This window comes from Sardina pilchardus, chromosome 14 (genome assembly GCF_963854185.1).
Source record: "Sardina pilchardus chromosome 14, fSarPil1.1, whole genome shotgun sequence".
In the NCBI taxonomy this organism is placed as follows: domain Eukaryota; kingdom Metazoa; phylum Chordata; class Actinopteri; order Clupeiformes; family Clupeidae; genus Sardina; species Sardina pilchardus.
The window spans coordinates 15,063,841-15,085,444 of NC_085007.1; the positions used below are offsets into that span (position 1 = coordinate 15,063,841).

General features: G+C 48.0%; 2 protein-coding genes across 7 annotated transcripts in view; one reads left to right on the plus strand and one right to left on the minus strand.

Annotated features, from left to right (window-relative positions):
• The window catches only part of mast4 (microtubule associated serine/threonine kinase family member 4), a 111,404-nt gene extending 89,940 nt beyond the window's left edge, over positions 1-21,464 (plus strand). For 4 of the 5 annotated variants that reach the window (XM_062555004.1, XM_062555002.1, XM_062555006.1 and 1 more), the window contains 15 exons: positions 50-258; positions 477-615; positions 973-1,105; positions 1,457-1,622; positions 3,150-3,251; positions 5,607-5,729; positions 6,990-7,099; positions 8,188-8,309; positions 9,131-9,348; positions 9,770-9,991; positions 11,717-11,943; positions 12,362-12,484; positions 13,234-13,370; positions 13,704-13,888; positions 14,157-21,464. In XM_062555004.1, coding sequence (XP_062410988.1) covers positions 50-258; positions 477-615; positions 973-1,105; positions 1,457-1,622; positions 3,150-3,251; positions 5,607-5,729; positions 6,990-7,099; positions 8,188-8,309; positions 9,131-9,348; positions 9,770-9,991; positions 11,717-11,943; positions 12,362-12,484; positions 13,234-13,370; positions 13,704-13,888; positions 14,157-18,235 — 6,295 coding nt within the window. In that variant the 3' untranslated portion in view covers positions 18,236-21,464. The remainder of the gene's footprint in view (positions 1-49; positions 259-476; positions 616-972; positions 1,106-1,456; positions 1,623-3,149; positions 3,252-5,606; positions 5,730-6,989; positions 7,100-8,187; positions 8,310-9,130; positions 9,349-9,769; positions 9,992-11,716; positions 11,944-12,361; positions 12,485-13,233; positions 13,371-13,703; positions 13,889-14,156) is intronic. The other variant, XM_062555003.1, reaches the window with a different exon arrangement.
• LOC134101378 (G2/mitotic-specific cyclin-B1-like) overlaps positions 1-21,604 on the minus strand; it is a 202,480-nt gene that overhangs the window by 141,396 nt on the left and 39,480 nt on the right. The window lies entirely within an intron of this gene.

Consider the following 21,604-nt stretch of genomic DNA (forward strand, 5'->3'; position numbering starts at 1 on the left):
CTCTCTCTCTCTCTCTCTCTCTCTCTATCTCTCTCTCTCTCTCAAACAGGGCTGTGTACTTGGTGCGGCACCGTGAGACCAAGCAGCGCTTTGCTATGAAGAAAATCAACAAGCAGAACCTTATCCTGAGGAACCAGATTCAGCAGGCGTTCGTGGAGAGGGACATCCTGACGTTCGCTGAAAACCCCTTCGTCGTCAGCATGTACTGCTCGTTCGAGACACGGAGGCACCTCTGCATGGTCATGGAGTATGTTGAAGGTACGTTGGGCAGGAAAGCAGAACAACTTCGCCATAGAATGTACAGTATGTTCCCTTTTGAAACCAAGAAACACGTAACCCTGTAACACATTAAAGTTAAGGAGTGAAAATACCGTTTACTTTATGATCAGATCAGGGATATTACTGTGCCTCAGTTCTTGACATAGTCGTACAGTCCTAACACAAACACGTCAACGTGTCTTCTCTCCATGTGTTAGGAGGGGACTGTGCCACCCTGTTGAAGAATATGGGCCCCCTGCCTGTTGACATGGCCAGGATGTACTTCGCCGAGACCGTGCTGGCCCTGGAGTACCTCCACAACTACGGCATCGTGCACAGGGATCTCAAACCAGACAAGTAAGCCTGTCATGCTGAACTAACTGGTAGAGCTGGGAGGCCCCGCCCGGTGCCCTGGGCAAGGGTTTGCTTCTTCACAGAAAGAAAGTGACCAGATAGCACACTGTGTTGAGTTTGAATGTTGCTAAAAATAAATAAACTACTGAACACGATTAAATACTCAAACAAACATGGCGCTTTTCAAATGGCAGTAGTTATCCTGAGCAAATGGTTGTGCTATAGATTATAGATCAAATATGCAGTGATAATGATTTCTCAGATGCTTTTCACACAGACTGCACCTGTGATAATTGTGTCTATTGTACAGTATGATGAGGTGTTTCTTGACTATATGTATTGATTCCCCTCTTTTGACAGTTTGCTGGTCACCTCCATGGGACACATCAAGCTCACTGACTTTGGCTTGTCCAAGGTGGGACTAATGAACATGACCACGAACCTTTACGAGGACCACATTGAGAAGGATGCCCGAGAGTTCTCAGACAAACAGGTTTGAACATCCTCTTTTCACTTTTCGCTTCTCACTCTCCACTAGACTCTCACGTCTTGTGGATCTAGTGTGGATCTGAGTAACACTTACTCAGATGCCATCAGATATTATTGCTTACCACAGCAAAGTAGTGCAACAGCAATGGTTGCATTTAGTATAAGTATCGAAAATGTGAAAGAGTAGAAGGAGCTAAGGCCGTGTATAGGTATATGTGTGTTCATGTATTTCTATTGTTATTGAAGTTTACTTGTGTTCATATTTTACTGTACAAATGATGTCTATTATCCCTGCACATCGTACAGTGACACGAATGTAATCTGATTTTAGCGAGCTCATTGTCATGTCTTGCAGGTGTGTGGGACACCTGAGTACATTGCCCCTGAGGTGATCCTGCGGCAGGGCTACGGGAAGCCCGTGGACTGGTGGGCCATGGGGATCATCCTGTACGAGTTCCTGGTGGGCTGCGTCCCCTTCTTTGGCGACACTCCCGAGGAGCTCTTCGGCCAGGTCATCAGCGGTCAGTGATCTTCATCTTATGTTTCCATGTAGCTTGTACAGTACGTTCTGTTAATAAGCAGTAAGCCTCCTGAGGCCATCGCTGACACTTAACAGTGATTTTAGAACAGCTGAGGGGTGATTTCAGGCATGACACAAAGCAGAGTGCCCAAGACTGCAATAGCTGTGGTAGAATCATCAATTATCAATCGTATTCAAAGACCGCAATGCTCAATTTCTGTTTGCAAAGTTCTAATAATACCCAGTAATACCCATTTATCAAATGGTGCCTTTTAGATGTTCCTTTATTATATAGATAGTAAATTGATCAAAGGCTTTGAATTCCCTCTGAAGGCTAATCTATTGTTCTACATTATGTAATTATAGTTCATTAGGAAAATGTTCCCTAATGCAATCACAAAAAAAAATGTGAGCTCTCCTATATTGAAAGAATCAGAGGTCTGATAACAGCCTGTATTCAGGTCTTTACATAGATCTGCCTAAATTGGGTATGAAAGGCATTACACCAGTTAGTCCACACAGTAGCTCTCTTTTAAATATAGTTATAGGTTAACTGGTCTCGCCCATTTCCAGTGAAAAAGCTAACGGTGTTATTGCACACACAGAGAATATAAAGGTATTGTATTTGTGTTCCTTTTAAAAGTCCTGTTTTTGGGGGAATGTTTCTAGAAGAGCTCCAACTCCCGGTTAAGCATTAAGTTGTCTGTCGTATCTTGCCTCAGTGTGACTGATGTGTGTGTCACAGATGGCCGTGAACATGCCCTCTCCTCTAAATGCTAATGGCGACTTTGAGGGAGCGGACTCTCAGTCGGCCACCACTGTGCTCAGATCAGTTATTAACGCCATGGAAATTAATGACGCGACAGCATCCATTTTGTGTGCTCTCAATCATGGGAAAAGCCGGTGGGACCCGGCGTTAATTAAAGGGCCCTGGCGAGTCTTCCGGAAGCCGCCATGGCCTCGGGGTCCTCGGATGCATATTCATGCCTGGCTCCCAGGTTTCATTAAGATGTGCAGCACAAGGCTGCCGCTACCGCCACCGTCGCCGCCAAGGCAGTCACCAAACGAGCACTCATCTTATTTTTCTTGCGCTTCAATTGTTTAATCCTGCGGCCCTTTTAATTGTGCACACATTTGCACAAACTCCATGCCCTCTCTTTCTTTCTTCTCTCTCTCTCTCTCTCTCTCTCTCCTGTGGTCTCTGTATACCCCAACAGCCATGTGAATTATGGATGTAGACAACGGTGCTCAGGGCACTGATGTTGTTGCTGGGAAGGACAGTAATTTGGGAGGTTAAGGGGCAGCTTGACTTTCATCATTGAACAGAACTGAGGGGCCCGATTTTTTTTCTACTTCTCTTCTTTCCCAACTAATCAAAGCTTGAGTGGGAGACAGCTAGGATGTCATGTTTTGATGATGAGCTGCTCGATATGTTTTTGTTGTGTCTGAAATGTAGCAGTTTGTTAGGTCAAGACCTTTGTTTTTCCCCTGTTTGTTGATGTGTTTGTTTATCTGTTTTGTCTCTTAGATGAGATCAACTGGCCTGAGGGGGAAGATGCTCCACCTGCTGACTCCCAGGAGCTCATCGCTCTACTGCTCAGGCAGAACCCTTTAGAACGCATGGGAACAGGTGAGTTCTTCATTCTGCTGCTCAGACAGAACCCTCTAGAACACATGGGAACCGATAAGGGCCTCAGCCTTAAGCCCACAAGTGAAGTGCTCCGTTTGCTGAGCGTAAAAATAGTTACTAGTCCGCTTTTTCCCCCCAACGTATGTGTCAGTGTCACATCTGCAGTAGCCACTTCCATTAATTACAGTCAAAGCTAATTGTTCCAGCACACTCTCCACCAACGGAAAGCTTCAGTTGCGTGCCTGGTCAGAATTCTCTCAGGCAGAACCTTCTAGAATGCATGGGAACAGGTGAGGGCCTTGGCCTCAGCACTGGCGCCTCCAAAAATACACCAAGCACTCTTTCCATTAAACATGAGGTCCTTGATTATAATTCCTTTTTTAATTGTTTTTTATTGAGTCTCCTCTGGATGGTTTCCCGTACATGGATTAAGCCTATTCATAGAGTTAACAGACAAATTCAATGAAAATCTCTGTTTTAAAAAAGCTTAATCGATGTATGGAAAACTGTCTGGAGTTCATGTTCTTTTAGCTCTCTGACCAGTAAGGGCTCTTAGAAAAACACATGCACATATTCATTCACAGTCCTGGCTCTGTAAAGGGGGTTTCGCCTAAAGGTAAAAACCATGGCGTTCTGTTCAACATGTGTCCTGTTTTGCGTACTAAAGTTGGTGTTGTTCAGGTGTCAGGTGTTTGCCCTTTTGGCTACACCTCCAGTTGGATCAGGCAAGTTATTTCTCTTCGTCTGAGGATTTTAGCCAAACAGACCTTTTACCTGACCGCTAGCCAATCAGCACACATGGAAAATTCTGCTCACTGGCACTGCGGCTGGAATCCAGACTGTCCAAGGTTGTTCTGTTCTCCTCTCTTTGCTGCTCTTCTCCTGCTGTCCTCTGGAGTCACATTGCAGCAGAGACCGTTTGGCAGGTCCATTCTTTCTGCTTCTCAACTAATGACTTTATTCTCATGACGGACGATCAATATTATGTGGCGTTAACCATTGTTCTTAAAGGCGTAAGTGCCGCAATGACACTGAACAGTTATAAATGATTTCCTTCATTTCTAGCCGTGGAAGTCAAAGGCACAATTGCTATTTGAAATCTGCCGTGTCACCTTGAGGGTTGTGGTACATTGGAGCGCTTTCTAAATTGTTAGGTGCCGGCGCTAAATTTCTGGCAACTGAGCAGCCGTGCGAATCGCTTTGATGCCCGCCCTGATTCCTGCTGCCCTGGCAGCTTGTGCCACCTCAGCTGAGCCCTGATGATGAAAGGGCAGTGTGGAGAAGGAAATGGGGTCATCTGGAGGTGTAGCGTGGGTCACGCCACCCCCCCCCCACCCACCCACCCACCCTCACCCCCCCAGCTACATGCTCCCTGGCCTGCTCCCTGCTACCTTGATCTATTGCAATAACATAAGTCCAGACCTCGTGAATGTCACCCTCCGCAAGGTGACCGCGTGTGTCAGGCGCCGCCAGGGGCCACAACTGCTGACCCCCCCCTCGAGCCGAAAACAAAACCGTGGCTTGTTTCGACCCCGCGGAGGAGATTTAGTCAAAGCAGGCCAGCAGGGCTTAATCATCAGAATCAGCACCCCCTCTAACTCCCCCTGCCCTCCCCTCGCCTCCCCCCCCCACCCACCCACCCGCACTCCACCACTTCCCAGCTCCACTCTCCCATTCAGCGGAAACTCCTGTCTTCCTCAAAGGTCACTCGCAGGATATTGCTCTGCATAATTTATGGCCATGAAATCATAGTTGGGTGCCAGCCAGCCACTGGAGGAGAGAGAAGGGAGGTAGGGGAGAGAGAGAGGTGGGGAGGGGGGATAAAACCAAATGTAAAAAAAAAAAAACTTTGACTCTGCATTTCTCCTCCTGCACTCTCTAGCTCAATACACACACACACACACACACACACACACACACACACACACACACACACACACACACACACACACCTTGCCCTTACAGAGCATGACATTCAATCAATGATGTGTGCAGGTAGACAGCGGTTATTCTAATACCATAAAATCACCCGCTAAACACTCTCACCTTTACTGTAAGCACTTCAGATTTAGCCTCGCTGCTCCTGCTGATATGGCCAGAACTTAACCCCCACTTTCATGGCCTTGGCCATTATTTTGTACGATCCTTGAGGTGACCAATAACCTTCTGTGTGTCTCTCTCTCCCTCTCTCTCTTTCTCTCTCTCTCTCTCTCTCTCTCTTACACACACTCTATCTCTCTCTCTCTCTCTCTTTCTCTCTCTCTCTCTCTTTCTCTCTCTCTCTCTCTTACACACACTCTCTCTCTCTCTCTCTCTCTCTCTCTCTCTCTGTGCTCTGTCCTTGTTTGCCTACAGGTGGGGCCCACGAGGTGAAGCAGCACCAGTTCTTTTACAACTTGGACTGGAACAGCTTGCTGCGGCAGAAGGCCGAGTTCATCCCTCAGCTGGAGTCGGAGGACGACACCAGCTACTTCGACAGTGAGTGTCTGAACAGCTAGTTTTGCAACAACAGGGTGTGGGCAAAGTGTGTGTGTGTGTGTGGGCAATCATGACTTCAGCACTACGTGACAAGACCACAGAGTCTGCAGAAGACTCCCTGCAATTGTGGACTAGAAGACCATTTGGAAAAACAAATGCTAACAAACCTACCCCCTGCTATTTTCTTCCACACCCTGTAACTTCTGCATTTCCCTTTATTTTAGTCAAAGAAATTCAGTCCTAAATTTAGTTATTTCCAGTGTCATTTATGCCTTGATTGCTTACAAGACCTCACAGTCTGAAGACGGCTCCCTGCAATTGTGGACTAAAAGACCGTTCGAAAAACAAATGCTTACGAGCTTACCCCCTACTATTTCCTCCCACACTCCCTAACTTGTGCAGTTTCCTTTATTTTAGCCAAAGAAATTCAATCTTAAATTTAGTCATTCCAACTGCCCGTGTGTGCTGTGATGGCTTGCACCCTCTTATTGTCCACATTCCGCCATAGTTGTCTCCAGACTCTGCAGAAATGGCTTTTGGCAGCCTGGGGCGTCCTCCCAAAACACGTCCACAAATCAAAAAGCTAGTTGACAGGAGGGAACAAGGGTGAGAGGGGAGAGACCCGGCGCTGAAAAGACCCACCGCTACGCGGCTAATGTCGCCGTGCGCCAGCCGTCTCAGCGTGGCACAAAAGCAGTTAGGAGACACAATGAAAGAGAAAATGGAATTTATTGTCGCATAAAAGCGAGCTAAAGACAGACACTCTCTTAAAATAAAACTCGCACAAAGAAACCCAGAAAACAATTTCCTATGTAGCTCTGCTCCTATGAAAAGTCCTTCTCACCACAAACTGTGAAAGGAGTGTTTTATGACCATTTGGTCCTTTCTTTATAACAGATGGACCTCACCCTAAAGACAAGACTTGGAGCCTTAGAGACCAAAACTAGACAGTGTGTGCAGTGTAGCTCCAAGTTGTTCTCTTTGACCATAACCTGTTATTAGTGTTAGTGTTGAGTGGTAGTTTGGCTGAAAATTATGAACATAAACTCAACACTGATGTTCACTGAACTGCATAGTTATAGAAGGCAAAAAAGAGGCTCTTGCAGTATTTTAATATGTGGTATGTGCATGTAGTATTCTATTCTCCTCATAGAATTTCACATTTTAGGATTCGTCAAGGTGATTTTGCCTGTTGAGCCCATTATATTGCTTTCAAAAGAACACAAGTACCAACAGAACCTGTGATGTGTTTGCCTCCAGCTCGGTCTGAAAGGTACCATCACCTGGAGACTGAGGAAGAGGACACGAACGATGAAGACTTCAATGCAGAGCTCAGGCAGTTCTCTTCCTGTTCACACCGCTTCTCCAAAGTAAGATTCCTACTCCTCCATCTCCCCTTCCCTACACTTTCTTCACCGGCCTGTGAGCACACACGTGCACGCACACACACGCTCTTATAATCATACTCTACAGTCACTACACACACTTACTCACTCTGACACGAATATAAACTCAGCTTACGGTCTTATAAACACACACACGCACACATCCCCCCACACACACACACACACACAGACATGCGGGGAGGGGATGAGCGGGCTGAAGAAGCCGCTAAAGTGATGAGGCTCCCATGTCTATCCTCTGAGGGTGCTGAAAGCTGTGGATTTCCTCCTCCTCATCTGTGGCGGAGACTCATTAGGTGTCAGGGATCAGGCTTCTCCTCCCAGGCTCAGGCCCTGCAGCGTTTACTGGGAGCAAAGCAGGAGAAATCTGCCGGAGGGGAATTTGAATATGTCAGTAACATGCATTCATATACCTACAGTACCATCCACAAATGGCGTATGTCGTAAAAAAAACACATTCATACACACACACACACACACACACACACACACACACACACACACACACACACACACACACACAGTCATAAGCATTTTTCCATACTTCCCCCTCTGGCATTTGGCACTGTTCGCAGGTCTTCAGATTATGAATTATCTCTCATGAGCAAGATTTATTTCAGTTGCATGTAGAACAAAGCTCTCGCACAAAGACGCACACACACACACACACACACACACACTAATACACACACACTCACACATGCACACACACACTAATACACACACGCACACACGCACACACACACACACACACACACACACACACACACACACACACACACACACACACACACACACACAACACTCACGTAGACACTCACATAGACAGACACACATCCGTTTTGGTGCAATGCAGACTGCACTCAACCTTGGGCATGCTGAGCAGACTTTAGAGGGGGTCTATTTGTTGTGCTGGATATTATTAGCTAATCAAAAAAGTTATTCAACACCGTAATGAGCCCCACTTGTCAACTTGTTTGTGTCCCTCACTTTTTTAACCGTTACTTTCTGTTGTCTGACCTTGTGTGTGTGTGTGTGTGTGTGTGTGTGTGTAGGTGTACAGCAGCCTGGACCTGTCTCGTGGCCAGCTGGAGGAGAAAGGGGAGCAGGAGGAGAAGAAGAGCGAGAGTCCGCTCACCATGGACTCCCTCAGCTGGACGCCCGACTTCACCGAGATGTGAGTCATCAGCCGAGCCTCTCAGTCCATCTGTCACATTTAAAAAAAACGCCGCTGCCGCTACCGGTGGCACCGCTGCCACGGCCGCTACAGACGCCACAGACGCCACATTACTCACCGCGCTTGTTCGTCACCGAATGACGTCTCCTCCACCCCTGCCGAGCGTGCTCTTTAAGCGCAGAGCCGGGCCAGCCCAGCCACGTAATTGGGTGTAATTTGAACTCCTGCTCTGAGAGCTTTCAAGGTGCTAGGGGTGCTTGAGGTTGTTAGGAAGTGACGACGGAACACGTCTAACAGGGCTGAATTATCAGCGGAGATTTTCACCCTTGCAGACTAAACCTCGAGACGGTGGGTGGCTGGTGACTAATAGCACTTGCTTTACTCATTCCCTCACACATGGGGATGGCGTTTTTTAAAAACTTAGCTTATGGAAATATTGACTCAGTTGTACGTCACTTGAAATGGTTTGCTACCCATTTAAGATTGTCAAATAACAGATACTTTATAAATAAATTTGACATTTCTAGAACCCAGTCGACAGATTGTTAGTCAGTGACGTTACCACTGCTCCACCAGTTAAAATAGGGGCATTCATAAAAACATATTAACAGTGGCAAATCTGGAAACAGACAAATTTCCACATTATTCAACTTTGATTGGAAACAGTGGAGCCCCATCATTTAATCGTGCAAAAGCTTTCAGGATGTCATTTCACTTTAATAGACGAAAGCTGGCACAGTTACTAAATTGAATTTGGATAGCTCTTTGTTATCAGAACTGGGTTGATATTGTAGCGTGTTTTTGTCTCTGTGTTTTTCTAGGCCATCGCTCTCCCACTCTTCGGACGCCGAGAGCGCCAGTGCGGGACTCCGCTCTGGCCTGCTCCCCAAGTTCGCCATCTCGGCCGAGTCGGAGGACGGGGACGGCTCGGTGGCCCTGGAGGACCCCAGCAAGGTGGACTTCACCATCGGGGAGCTGCCCCAGGACGAGCCTGACGCCACCACACCCGGCAGCACCCTCAGCGGCTCCACTCTGTCTGGTGAGGAAGGAATTGGAGGCACTGATACCTCTGCGTTAACGGGCCGTTTCTACCAACAACCATAACAATTACGCTAACTGAAAGTGACCCGACAATATCGTACCTCGTGTCTTTATCATTATAGTCTATGAGATGTCATTCATATTAGCTATAGTGATACTTTTTTTGCCTCAATGTTACTTTGAGTACAGATGGAACAGAGGATTCTTAATTGGGCCACTGATTCTTTATTGGAGAAGACGATGTGTTCTGTGATGCGTCCTGTAACTTTGTGTTGCTTTGGAGTTGTGTTTGATGCTGTTGCTATTGCTGCAGTGCCATGCTGCATGCCAGTGGATTTGGTTTGATGTGCTGCTGGTCTGATGTGCTCTTGTTTGCCTGCTGCCCCCACCCCCACTCCTCTGCTCTCTCCTTGGCCCAGTAGGCGACTTCTCGGAGCACGTGGACCAGCTGTCCTCCTCCCGGGGCGAGGGGGTGGACAGCCCTGACACCAACTCCGCCTCCAAGACCTCCGGCGAGCTGGTCGCCACCCTCGGCCTGCCACGCTCCGACACCCCTGACAAGACACCCGGCACCGCCGCCACCGGCGGCAAAGTGCCTAAGTCCGTCTCGGCCAGCGCCCTCTCTCTCATGATCCCTGGAGGTGAGTGGGTTTGTTTGACTGACCCATAGACTGTCTGTCCAGCGGTGGTTAAATGAGTTTGAGAGCAGAATTTTTTAATGTCAGTGTCAATTAATTTACATTGCACTTTGGTAAACAACGGCAGTTGACCAAAGTGCAATTTCTGCAGCGTGATTTTCTGTCCCAGCACCCAGCATGAGGTTGTGATTGGGCATGCAATCCTTTTTCAACTTTTGAGAGTGCAGACTGGCCATCACAGACACCGCTGCATTTGCTACAGTGTTTGACACAGAAGGGCAGAGAAGGAGAGAATTGGGGTAGGAGATGGAGGGAACGAGAGAAGGAGGATGAAAAAGAGAAAGAATGAGGGAGATGAAGAATGAAGTGCAGAGAAAGAGTGGAGAAGCTAAATGAAACATTGGGGGGGGAGAGAGAGAGAGAAGGGGAGAGAGGGGAGATAGGAAGAGAGGGAGCACCAGAGAGAGAGAGAGAGAGAGAGAGGAAGAGAGGATTAGAGAGCGCATTAGAAGGACGGATCAAGAGAAGGAGTGTGAAAGAGATGAAAGGGACACAGGGAGCCGTGTGAAATCGTAGCCGGCAGGCCCATGCTGCGAGCGCTGCTCCACTTTCCGGAGAGATGGAGAGGCACAGAGCTGGCACTGCTGCTGCCCCACTTCCCCTCCCTCTCTCTGCCGCAGAGAGAGAGAGAGAGAGAGAGAGAGAGAGGAGGAGGAGGAGGAGGAGGAGGACAGAGAGAAGGGGGGAAGGGGGACAGGAAGGAAGGGAAAGAGGGCAGAGATATGAGGTTGTGAAAGGCAGACAGAGAGAAGCAGGGTGAAGAATGGAAAGGGTGAGGAAAAGGGAGAGAGTAATGGAGCAGGGTAGAGAAAGGTGTATAAGACTATGTGTGCATGATGGTGAAATACAGGTTGACTGTGTGTGTGTGTGTGTGTGTGTGTGCGTGTGTGTGGGTGACAGAGAAACTTTTTGTGCGCTAGAAGTTTGCAAATGTGCATTCCCACACACATACACAGTTTTCTCTGTATGTTTTTCCGTGTACTGTATGTGTGTGTGTGTGTGTGTGTGTGTGTGCACAAATTCGTGCGAGGGTAGAAAAAGAGAAAGGCGGCCGCCGCTGTGAGGGGGGAAAATCTCATCGGTCTCACTCCCAGCAGGGGAGTCCAGAGCTGGAGCGGCTCTGACACGCTAAGTCCCCCACATCCCCTGTTATTGGGATTCCAGCGCACATTCAGGCCCGCTCCACTTGGACCGGCAGCCAAACACAGCCTGGAGCGCAGCCCTGCTCTGCCAGGGCCTCTCAATGCCACCCAATGTCATTGCGTCACCTTCACAGACGTCAAGAATGACTCCTTTCAAACTTCATCCTGATGATATGCGCTGTAATGCACTAATGGATTGCACAGTGCATTATAATCTACTAGTATCAATAGAAGTATTGATGCAGTAGTCATACAGTGCATTCTAATGCACTAAATAGTAGATTTATTGGCATGTGATGGTCACAGACCAGAAGTAGTTGCGCTCCACTCCACGTAAAAGAGAAGGTTTTGGGTGCGTAAACAAGGAAACACTGGGTAAAACAAAGAAGTGACTCTCGAGCTATAACACATTTAATCAAATAATGTAAAAGATTGTTTCGGCCTATGCTGTCTTCAGTGTCCTAAGCGTTTTTTGGCATATGATGGTTGCATTTCTGAATTTGTTGCATTTTCCTCCTTGTTGTAGATGTGTTCGGGGTGTCTCCGCTGGCGAGTCCCATGTCCCCGTATTCACTGTCATCAGATCCGTCCTCGCGAGACTCCTCCCCCAGCCGAGACTCCCCCCTCTGTGCGGTCAGCCCCCGTCAGCCGATCATCATCCACAGCTCCGGCAAGAAGTTTGGCTTTACCCTGCGCGCCATCCGCGTGTACGCCTGTGACGGCGACGTCTACACCGTCTATCATATGGTCTGGGTAAGCAGCGCACCTGAAACCACCCCTCCTGCTCGCTGATATACAGTATGTACTGCAGGTGCACAACATGGAAGTGATGTGTGAGCAAGTCCCTCTTTGGGTTTGTGTCTTAAATGCATTCGCAGAACTCCTGGTATGGGTTTATGCGAGCTGGCTGTTAAGATCATTCTCAGACTGTAATCACCATAGCCTGTCAGACTATAAGCCATGCATATGAATACATACAAAGCGCATACTGTGTATAGAATGCCCATAGAATGTCCATACACTGGCAAATGCTTGAACAGATGTTGGAACACTAGGGATTGCATTTGTAGCACTTGTCGTTCTTTGTAGAGAGGTGGTAGCTTTTTCCAGCACGGCTTAAATGTGTAATTCCAGACTAATAACCACGGTTGCGTTTCTGTTCCCAATGCAGAATGTGGAGGACGGGGGACCGGCCAATAAAGCCGGGCTGAAAGCTGGAGATCTCATCACCCACGTCAACGGAGAGCCTGTCAACGGCCTGGTCCACACTGAGGTGGTGGAGCTGCTACTCAAAGTGAGTCTCCTGTTCCAGCCTCCTGTCCATCATCAGTAGTATCGGTCATAGCCACTGTTTGGCACTTCTTTTGAGGTAGCACCTTTTCCAGGACAGGACAGATAGAGTACAGGTGAGGGGGGGGGGGGGGGGGGTACAACCTTTACTACCATTTTAGGTACTACCTTTTTAGGAAGTACCTTCTCCAGTACAGATAGAGTACAGGTGGGGGGGGGGGTACTACTGTACCTTTACTACATTTTTAGGTACTACCTTGGAAGTACCTTCTCCAGTACAGGATAGGACAGCACTTTGCTCTCAAAGTAGCTTGAATTCTCCTCTTTGATCTCTGTTTAGTCTGTATGCATCAGTCACACACATAAACAGTACATTAAGTAGCATCCATGTACACTGTTATTAGTGCAGTGAAGAGGCAAACTCTTGGAGCTTGAGGGTGCTTATGCGCTCTTGCACTCTAAGTTCAGAATCTATTCAGATACACAACAGTCAGTACAACACACACACACACACACACACACACACACACACACACACACACACACACACACACATACACACACAGCAACACAGATTGAAAAACACACATTTGGCCAATTTCATGAACAGGTGTTAAATCTCTTACAGAATGGCTTAACACCTGTTCACATGGTCATAGCAGAGTACTGAGTGTAATCCTTAACCATGCGCATCTGCTGTGACAGTGTGTAGCATTATGGTACCCAACGACTGATTTTATTCCCCTCTCACAGAGTGGCAGTAAAGTAGCTATATCCACCACCCCTTTTGAAAACACGTCCATCAAGACTGGTCCCGCCCGAAGGAACAGTTACAGAAGCAAAATGATCCGGAGAACAAAGAAACCCAAGAAAGAAAAGACACAAGAGAGGTGGGCTTGCATTCTCAGCAATACTGTTGTCTTGTCTTATAATAGTATTGGTATTGAAGGCAGTGGAAGCACATAATGCATTATACTTATGCATATAATGTTTCTGATTGTCATACTCCAACATCACCACCAGGTGTAGCTGTTGCGCTTAACTTGATTTGTGGTCACACCAAAAACATTATGGAGAAAAGGAAATTATGTGCATGCACTTTTGGCAAATGATTTTATTTGATTTTATTTTCTGTTGCTTTGAAGAACATTGTAAAACATTGTGAAACATCTAAACCTTAAATAATAATTGCTTTTTTTGCCCCCTCTTCCTTGCCATGGCAGGCGCAGGTCTGTGTTCAGGCGCTTTGCCATGCAGCCCTCTCCCCTGCTGCACACCAGTCGCAGCTTCACCTCCCTCAACCGCTCGCTGTCCTCAGGTGAGAGCCTCCCTGGCTCCCCCACTCACAGCCTGTCTCCTCGCTCCCCCACCACTGCCTTCCGGCCCGCTCCAGACTTCACACAGTCAGGTTAGTATGAAGCACCCAGCTAGTATGTCACTCAGTCAGGATAGCAGAACTCACATCTAGTACTTCACATGGTCAAGTATGTCTACAGTATGTCAGTATGAATGTGATAGTAACCAAGGTTACTGTGTAAATGATAAATAACATTAGTTGCTGTTTTCTGTGTACTTTATATATATGTGTGTATGTGTGAAAAGTGTGAACTTTGTGCCACTTTTGACTAACGTGAAGTTCCTCTTCCTCTTTTTGTTGGTCATATTTTTGTTCCTAGGTGGCACATCCTCTCAGAGCAGTTCCCCGAGCTCCAGCGCTCCAAACTCCCCCGCAGGCTCGGGCCACATCCGGCCCAGCACCCTCCATGGCTTGGGGCCCAAGCTCCCCGGCCAGCGGCTGCGCCAGGGCCGCCGCAAGTCGGCCGGCAGTATCCCACTCTCGCCCCTGGCGCGAACGCCCTCCCCGACGCCGCAGCCTACCTCCCCCCAACGCTCGCCCTCCCCCTTGCTGGGCCACTCGGTGGGAAGCTCCAAGACCACTCAGGCATTTCCTCCCAAGATGCACTCGCCCCCCACGATCGTGCGGCACATGGTGCGTCCCAAGAGCGCCGAGCCGCCCAGGTCACCGCTCCTGAAGCGGGTGCAGTCGGAGGAGAAGCTCTCGCCGTCCTACACGGGGGACAAGAAGCACCTGTGCACCCGCAAGCACAGCCTGGAGGTGACCCAGGAGGAGGGGGCGCAAGGGGAGGGCGCCCAGTGCGACGCCACTCTGCAGAGCGTGGAGGAGACCTCCTGCGAGACGTTGGCGGTCACGCGGGTGCGACCGGCCGAGCAGGGCTGCCTGAAGCGACCCGTCACGCGCAAAGTGGGGCGGCAGGAGTCCGTGGAGGATCTGGACAAGGAGAAGCTGAAGGCTAAAGTCGTGGTGAAGAGGCAGGACTGGACGGAGAGGCGCGAGTCTCTGCAGAAGCAGGACGCCATGCAGGACGGCGAGGCGGCCGCCGGCTCTTTGACCGCTGACGACAAGGACAGGAGTGTTCTGGGTAGGCCCTGCTCCAGACCTCAGGGCAACCCTGAGTCCGGTCCCCTGGACAACAAGGGCGCCAGCGCCAACTCCACGCTCAAAGACGTGCTGTACAAGAAACTGAACACCAGAGTGTGCGAGAGCATCGCCGAGTCAATGAGTGGCGGCGGGGACTGTGTGTCCGCGTCACTGTGCGAGGGAGTCAGGTCGCACACGTGCCCCGGGCTGCAAGAGTGGAGCCCCCAGAAGGCCGAGCGGCAGCTCGCGCGACCTCTGAAGGAGGGCGGTAAGCCGGACAGGCTGGACTTCAAAGCCTCCAGCATGGAGTTTGTCAGGAAACGTCCGTCCTTCGACGAGCGAGATGACTGCGTGTGCCGATTAGCCCCCGGCATGCACGAGAGCCATCACTTTAGCACCACCCGCTCCAAGAGCCTCCAGCTGGACTCGGCCATGGTCCTGGACCACATGAAAGGCGGGATGTGCGGCATCCACAACTCGCCAGGGATCAGCGGAGACTCTCTGTCCCCGAAGCTGTTTACCGGCCGAGGGGAGAGCGCGGTGGAGAAGCTCCAGATGATCTCCTCCTCGGAGGGATCCATCCGGAAGACCTCCTCCGAGTACAAGCTCGAAGGGCGTCTCGTTTCCTCGCTGAAACCCTTGGAAGGTACGCTGGACATCGGCATGCTCTCGGGACCGCGCGTTTCCAAGACCGACACCTGCCTGTCCAAAATGGTGGACGGCCCAGGCGATGTCACGCTAGGTCAGAGCCAGAGCGAGAAGCAGCTGTCGTTTCAGTTGCAGAAGCCCTCCGACAAGCCTAAGGCAACATCAACAGACTCTGCGCCAGCTCAGGGGGCCGTAGAGTCCCTGAGCTCTCTGAACTCGCTCACAGAGTGGCCTGCAGTGAAACCTGACACTACCACCACTGCCGCCGCCGCCGCCATCACCACCACCGCTCTGATCAAAGGCTGCAGCAGCGATAGAACTCCCGAGAAGCCCGGTCACATCGAGCCAACCCACTTACCGGTCGTTAAACTGGACATTGCTGACTCCAGTGGAAAACCGGAGATTAGATCAAGCGTGAAAGCCGCCGCCTCTTCCCTGGCCCACGAGATGAGGGTCACTCGTCACAGTTCTCATTTCTCATACGGGAAGACTCCTTCAATCAAAGAGGTCAGCAACGAGGACCAGGATGATGACTTAGAGCTACCTGAAGAGGCCACCATGCCCACAACCAATCAGAAACAAGATGATACTAAGCCTGTGAAGACAAAAGAATCACAAAACTCTGCCTCTCAGTCAGAATATCTGAAAACAGTACCTCAAGCATCTAAGCCTCCTGTAGAAATAAACTTGGTTGACAAATCCAAATCTGAGCCGGCAAAAGTGGTCAGCAGCCTCCAAACAACTCTGTCTCCCAAGCAGAGAGTAGGCTCCCCCTCAGAGTTGGTTTGTGTACAGAGCAGTGTCAAAGAGCAGAAACCAAGCAGTCCAGTTTCAGGCAAGGCCTCGGGGCACGGTGCCTCACAACATGGCTCAGCAACTTCACAGAATGTGCTGCTTTCTCCCCCCGAGCACTGTGCTCAAACGAGCGCAGCCAAGGACAAAGCTGTTGGTGCAAAGACACTTGATGTCCAACAAAACTCTGTTAAAGACAAACCAGCTCCTACACAAAGCTCAGCTTTAAGCGCTGTGAAAGAGAAACTGGCCGCCCCCGCACAGAATTTAACTGCATCCGTAAGTTCTGGTCCTGTTCTGGCAAAAAGCACCGGTAAAGAAATTCCATCCAGCAGCATAACTCTGGTGCCAGAACGTTCTCATTCGCAGAGCGCTGTCAAAGACGTGCCATCGAAAACACATACACAGAGCACACCTTCAGATCCACATCCCAGTCGTCCGTCGAGCGCCACCGCTGCCAAGGACAAGCAGGTCAGCGCCCCGGCTTCACAAGAAATCCCCGGCCCCAAAGGTACAGCCGTCTCCGAGGCCACGTCCCCGCCGGCCAAGCAGAAGAAATCAGGCAGCCCACCGAAAGTCAGCACGGGGCCGAAATCTGTGCTGACTTCAGCTGTTGCTCCGTCGGAAGATGTGAAGAAGTCTTGTGGCTCGGTTCCACAGCAGCACCAGCAGCAGCGCTCGGACAGAGCCCCACATGGCACCGCCGACAAGGTCCAGACAGAGAGGGCCCTTTCAGCGCCTGCCAGCGGGACGACGTCCACTTTGCAAACTGGCAAGGCCCTCAAAACCGCAACATGTTTCCCTAACAAAACGGCCGAGGCCCAGGAGACACCTTCCTCTGAATTGGATCTGAAAGGCAGCGCTGCGAAAGGCAACACCAGCACCGCTGCTTCGAAAGCTGAAATCACAAAGAAGGGTGAGCTGAAGAGAGAGGATGTAGCCACCGGTAAAGCGGCAGCAGCAGAAAGTAGCACCTCAATTAAGAATGTGGCCGTAGCTCTGCAGAAGGTGCCAAGCAATCAAGGCAAAGCCGCAGATGGACAAACAGACACCAGCTTAACCAAGGCAGAGGACAAGCCACGAGTGAAGGGCTCTCCAGTGACTGAAAGCCCCCACTCTGCCAAGCCGTCGGCTGACAGAGCGGTCAAAGAGACCAGTCCCTCACGGTCTATAAAGCCATCCCAAGCTTCATCTTCAATGCACGTCAGCGGAAAACAGGCCACTGTGAGCTCCAGAAATAAGCCGAGAGTAGAGTCCCCCCTGGTGTCCCAATCGGGTGTCAAAGCGACGGAGAACAAAGGGAAAACGGAGAGCCATTCAGCAGCTTTCTCCGCAGCTAAAGACTCCCAACACGCAAAGCCAAAAGAGCAGAGAGAGACACCAGTCGTCGCTGCCCTCACCCAGAGGGAGACTGTGAGCCGTGGCAGTGCCAGTCTGGCCTCCGTGCCCGTGCTCCCCGTGCCCGCTGTCAGGGTAGAGATCCACCACACACCCAGTGGGGCAGCGGCGGGAAAGGGCGCGTCTAGCACAGCTGAATCCATAGCAAAGTCCTCCAAGGAGGAAGTGGCCAGGGCGCGGAGTGAGGGCCCCAAGCTGGCGTCTCAGAGGAACCAGGGACCAGGGGAAGTGGTGGGGACCACCAGTGATCTCAAATCCACTTCTGTCGAGGCCAAGACCGGAGCCTCCTCGAATCGAAAGGAGATGGCCGAGAAGAAGAAACGAGAGGCTGGCCAGGAGCAGACATCCACGCAAAAACACGCCGGCAAAGATGCGTCTAGAACATCTGCGCCCGCCAAAGAGGCAACAGCGGCAGAGAAAGAGTCCGTCCGTCCGAAACAATCAAAGGAATCTCCTCGCGGCTCAAACAAGAAGTGATACCCAGATTGGGGCCGATGGCAGGGTGTGGACTTAGTTAGCAGCCACCATTTCTATCCAATCTTTTAGGAATGTTTTAAGAGGCTGTTTCTGTTTTCTTTCTGTATGTCGTATCATTATGCCTTCCTTTTTTGAGGACCGGTGAAGCTGTTACTTCAGTGTGCATACCAAGTGAGAAAAACTTGAGTGGGCAGATTAGCTTGGTGAAGGGTGTGTGTGTGTCTCTGTGTGTGTGTGTGTGTGTGTGTGTGTGTGTTTGTTTGTGAGAGAGAGTCAATACTACTATGTGTTGGAAAATGTAGGTCTGAATGTAAGACATAATTTCTTTTGCTGCTGATTTGTGGTCCCTTTTTAATTATCTGCAGTGAGTAGGGAGCGAGGAAGAAAAAAAAAAGTAATTCTGTGTCTGAATATGTTTTGTGTTGTGGAATAATTAGAAAAGCAGAGGTTTGTGTAACCGGTAAGCTAGCGGAGGCAGGGTGAAGCCCCTTCAGTTGTGTGCCAACTGCTGTGGCCATACAGTACATGCCAGGCTCAGTACTAAACAGGAAGCACCTGCCCGTAGACTCATCGTACTGGGCGTGCACTGAGACTACAATGACAATGGCCTGGACTTTTTCTCCCGATCGATAAATTCTGCTGAAACCCACCATGGTCTTTGCACATGATTTAAACCATCAACTTATCAAAAAAACAAAAAACAAATACAAAACAAAAGTGTAGCAATGGTGCTGAAGAAGTAGCGTGCAGTTGTCACGCAAAGCGTGTGATCTCACCAATTTTTTTTGTTTGATTAGTTTTGTTTTTCTTTTTTTGTTTGTTTCTCTGTTCTGGTTGTTTTACCCTTTTAGAGATGAAGTGTGCAGTTTTGTTTTGGGTAGTGGTGCACAGAGCCAATGCACTATGTCCTGTGCTTCTCACCTAGAACTATTTACTATGGAATCATCTTACGGTTCTGGAATCATATCTAGTGGAAGGGGCCTTTTGGGTTCATGGGGAATTCGGCTTGCTGTTCTTAGCAGGTTATGATGAAATTCACATTCCTTTCACATAACATCTCTACATTTCTAAAAAAATTGATTTTTATGCAATATACTGTAAATAGGACTAAGTGAACTGTACAAAATGGGGGCTACATGGGCTCAATCAAATATATGTGTTGTATGTTTTATATGTATATATTTTGCTATCTCATACATTTGTATACCATGCTCAACGTTTGGTGTTAGTTCTGTCATTGTTATCTTGATAATTCTGGACTTCTGGAAGTAGCTACCAATAGGAAAAGGCATAATCTCTGTCAGATTGTGCATTGAATTGTACTTGAAGCAACACAAGTTTAAAATGAGAGAATGGACACTTTTGAGTAATGTGTCTCTGTGAAAGGAAAACTGAGGTGCCTGTAGTAGATTTGAGAACAAGAATGTCTTTGAATTTTTTTTTTTTTTTTTTTGCCGGAATGATATATCCACTATGGACTCACAAGGGTGTCTCACGTTAAATTTGCACCAATGCTCAGAATATGGATGTAACTTTAAAACTAAAATGTAAAACCAATAGCCTCAATTTGGAAAACAATATTCCTAACACTCAGTGACATTTCTCATAGCAGTATCAAGGTGTGAAGGCTGTTGTCTGGCTTGTATTTGTGTGGCTGTTTAAACGTTAACGAATTTGACTCATTAGAACGAGTGGCTGTAGGAATAGAGGTTTGGATTTCCACCTCTTTACACAGTCAGGGTGCCAGAGTTGAAGAGGTTCAGCATCCAACATCCTCTCATAAGGTCACGCTCACTCTGTCCCCATTTGTCCACATAATATCCGGCATAATGTAGTCCTTTTCCAGAACACTATGCAGAACTGATCTTTGGCCGAGTGCCCTTTCATCTCTGCATTTCAGCTGACAGGGGATTACATGTAGACAATAACAGTCACTGCACTGTACAGGTGAAAGACACTTCACCATTACCTGACATAAGATTGTGAAACGGTTTTAAAAAATGGTGACACATTTGTCTCATAGACTTTTGTGCAACCTCAAGCCCTTTTGATTTTTGTGTTGCTTTTATAACATTTCAATAGTCAATAATGATGAATTACGTCTAATAGAACAATCACATCCTGCATAGTTTTTTCTGAATAAAAATATATTGTCCATTGCTCTCTTCAAAACTAACCGCAAATGTTAGAAGTGGTGCAGCAGTGAATCAAGCCGATGCTTTTACAACCCTTCCACTTAGATCTTAATGGAAAACAGCCAAGCACATACCAACTTAGTTACAATGTTACGATATCTGTAGGCTATATTACAACGCTAGACACTTAATGGTATTTTAAAGGGGCTAAAGGTAAATGCATCTATCTATATCTATATATATAGCAGGACACATACTGTATGTTCGAGAGCCATTAGGGAATGCCACACATGAAGCATAATTAATGACATAGAGGTTTTTAAAATAAAATACGTTGTAAGATTCTGAACTTTTAATGTTCATAGAGTAAGCTGTTTCTGGGAGATTAAAAATGCACCTTATTGTTGGATATGCGACAAACACAGATTTAATAAGACTATCTTGAAAAGAAAGAAAAAAAAAGTATATAGATCATGCTGAAATGTGAATGTCTACTCGAACGATTTTTACATGATAACAGTTGTCATCATAAAGAAATCACATAAAAGCTCATTGAAATTAATGGAGTCTTGTTTGTCCCTATGCCTTTTTTCCGCTGACATTTGATGTTTAAAATCTCTTTAAAAAGCACATTAAATGTTTGTTTACAATACTTCATGGATGTATATTTTGTATATTGTGTTATTAATTTGCCAAAATCTGTGTGCAATGTCACAGAAAAACTTGTGGTGATTGTAGTGTCTGTGACTGCTTATCTCAGTCAAACCAAGCTGTATAAGACTCTTGTTAGTCTGCGTTAGTGCAGACCTTATATGTCAAAACATCTGTCTGGTTCTAAATGGTCCTGCATTTTTTTGTTTTTGTTTATTTTTTGAGGGGGGGTGGGGGTTACTTTATTTTCTCAATGTGTGTAAACTTAGTGTTAGATGACTGCTTCTCATGATTGGTCTTTTAGGATCTGTGCAATAAAAATGTGTTATGAGTTTTGTATTTCACCCAATGAAAGCTCTATGGATGTCATAGATGTTGTATACTATAAAAATATTTATACTTCTAAAGTTGTACAATACTAAAAATAAAATGGCATGAATGAATGTTTGTTCTTGCTCTTTGGTGTTTCATGTACTACTCTGTGTCTGTCCCTGACGCATACAAAAAACTAGCTTGCTTCATATAGCATGAATTGAAAATCTGTCACACACAGTCTTAGTAATTCACTGTTACTTAAACAATG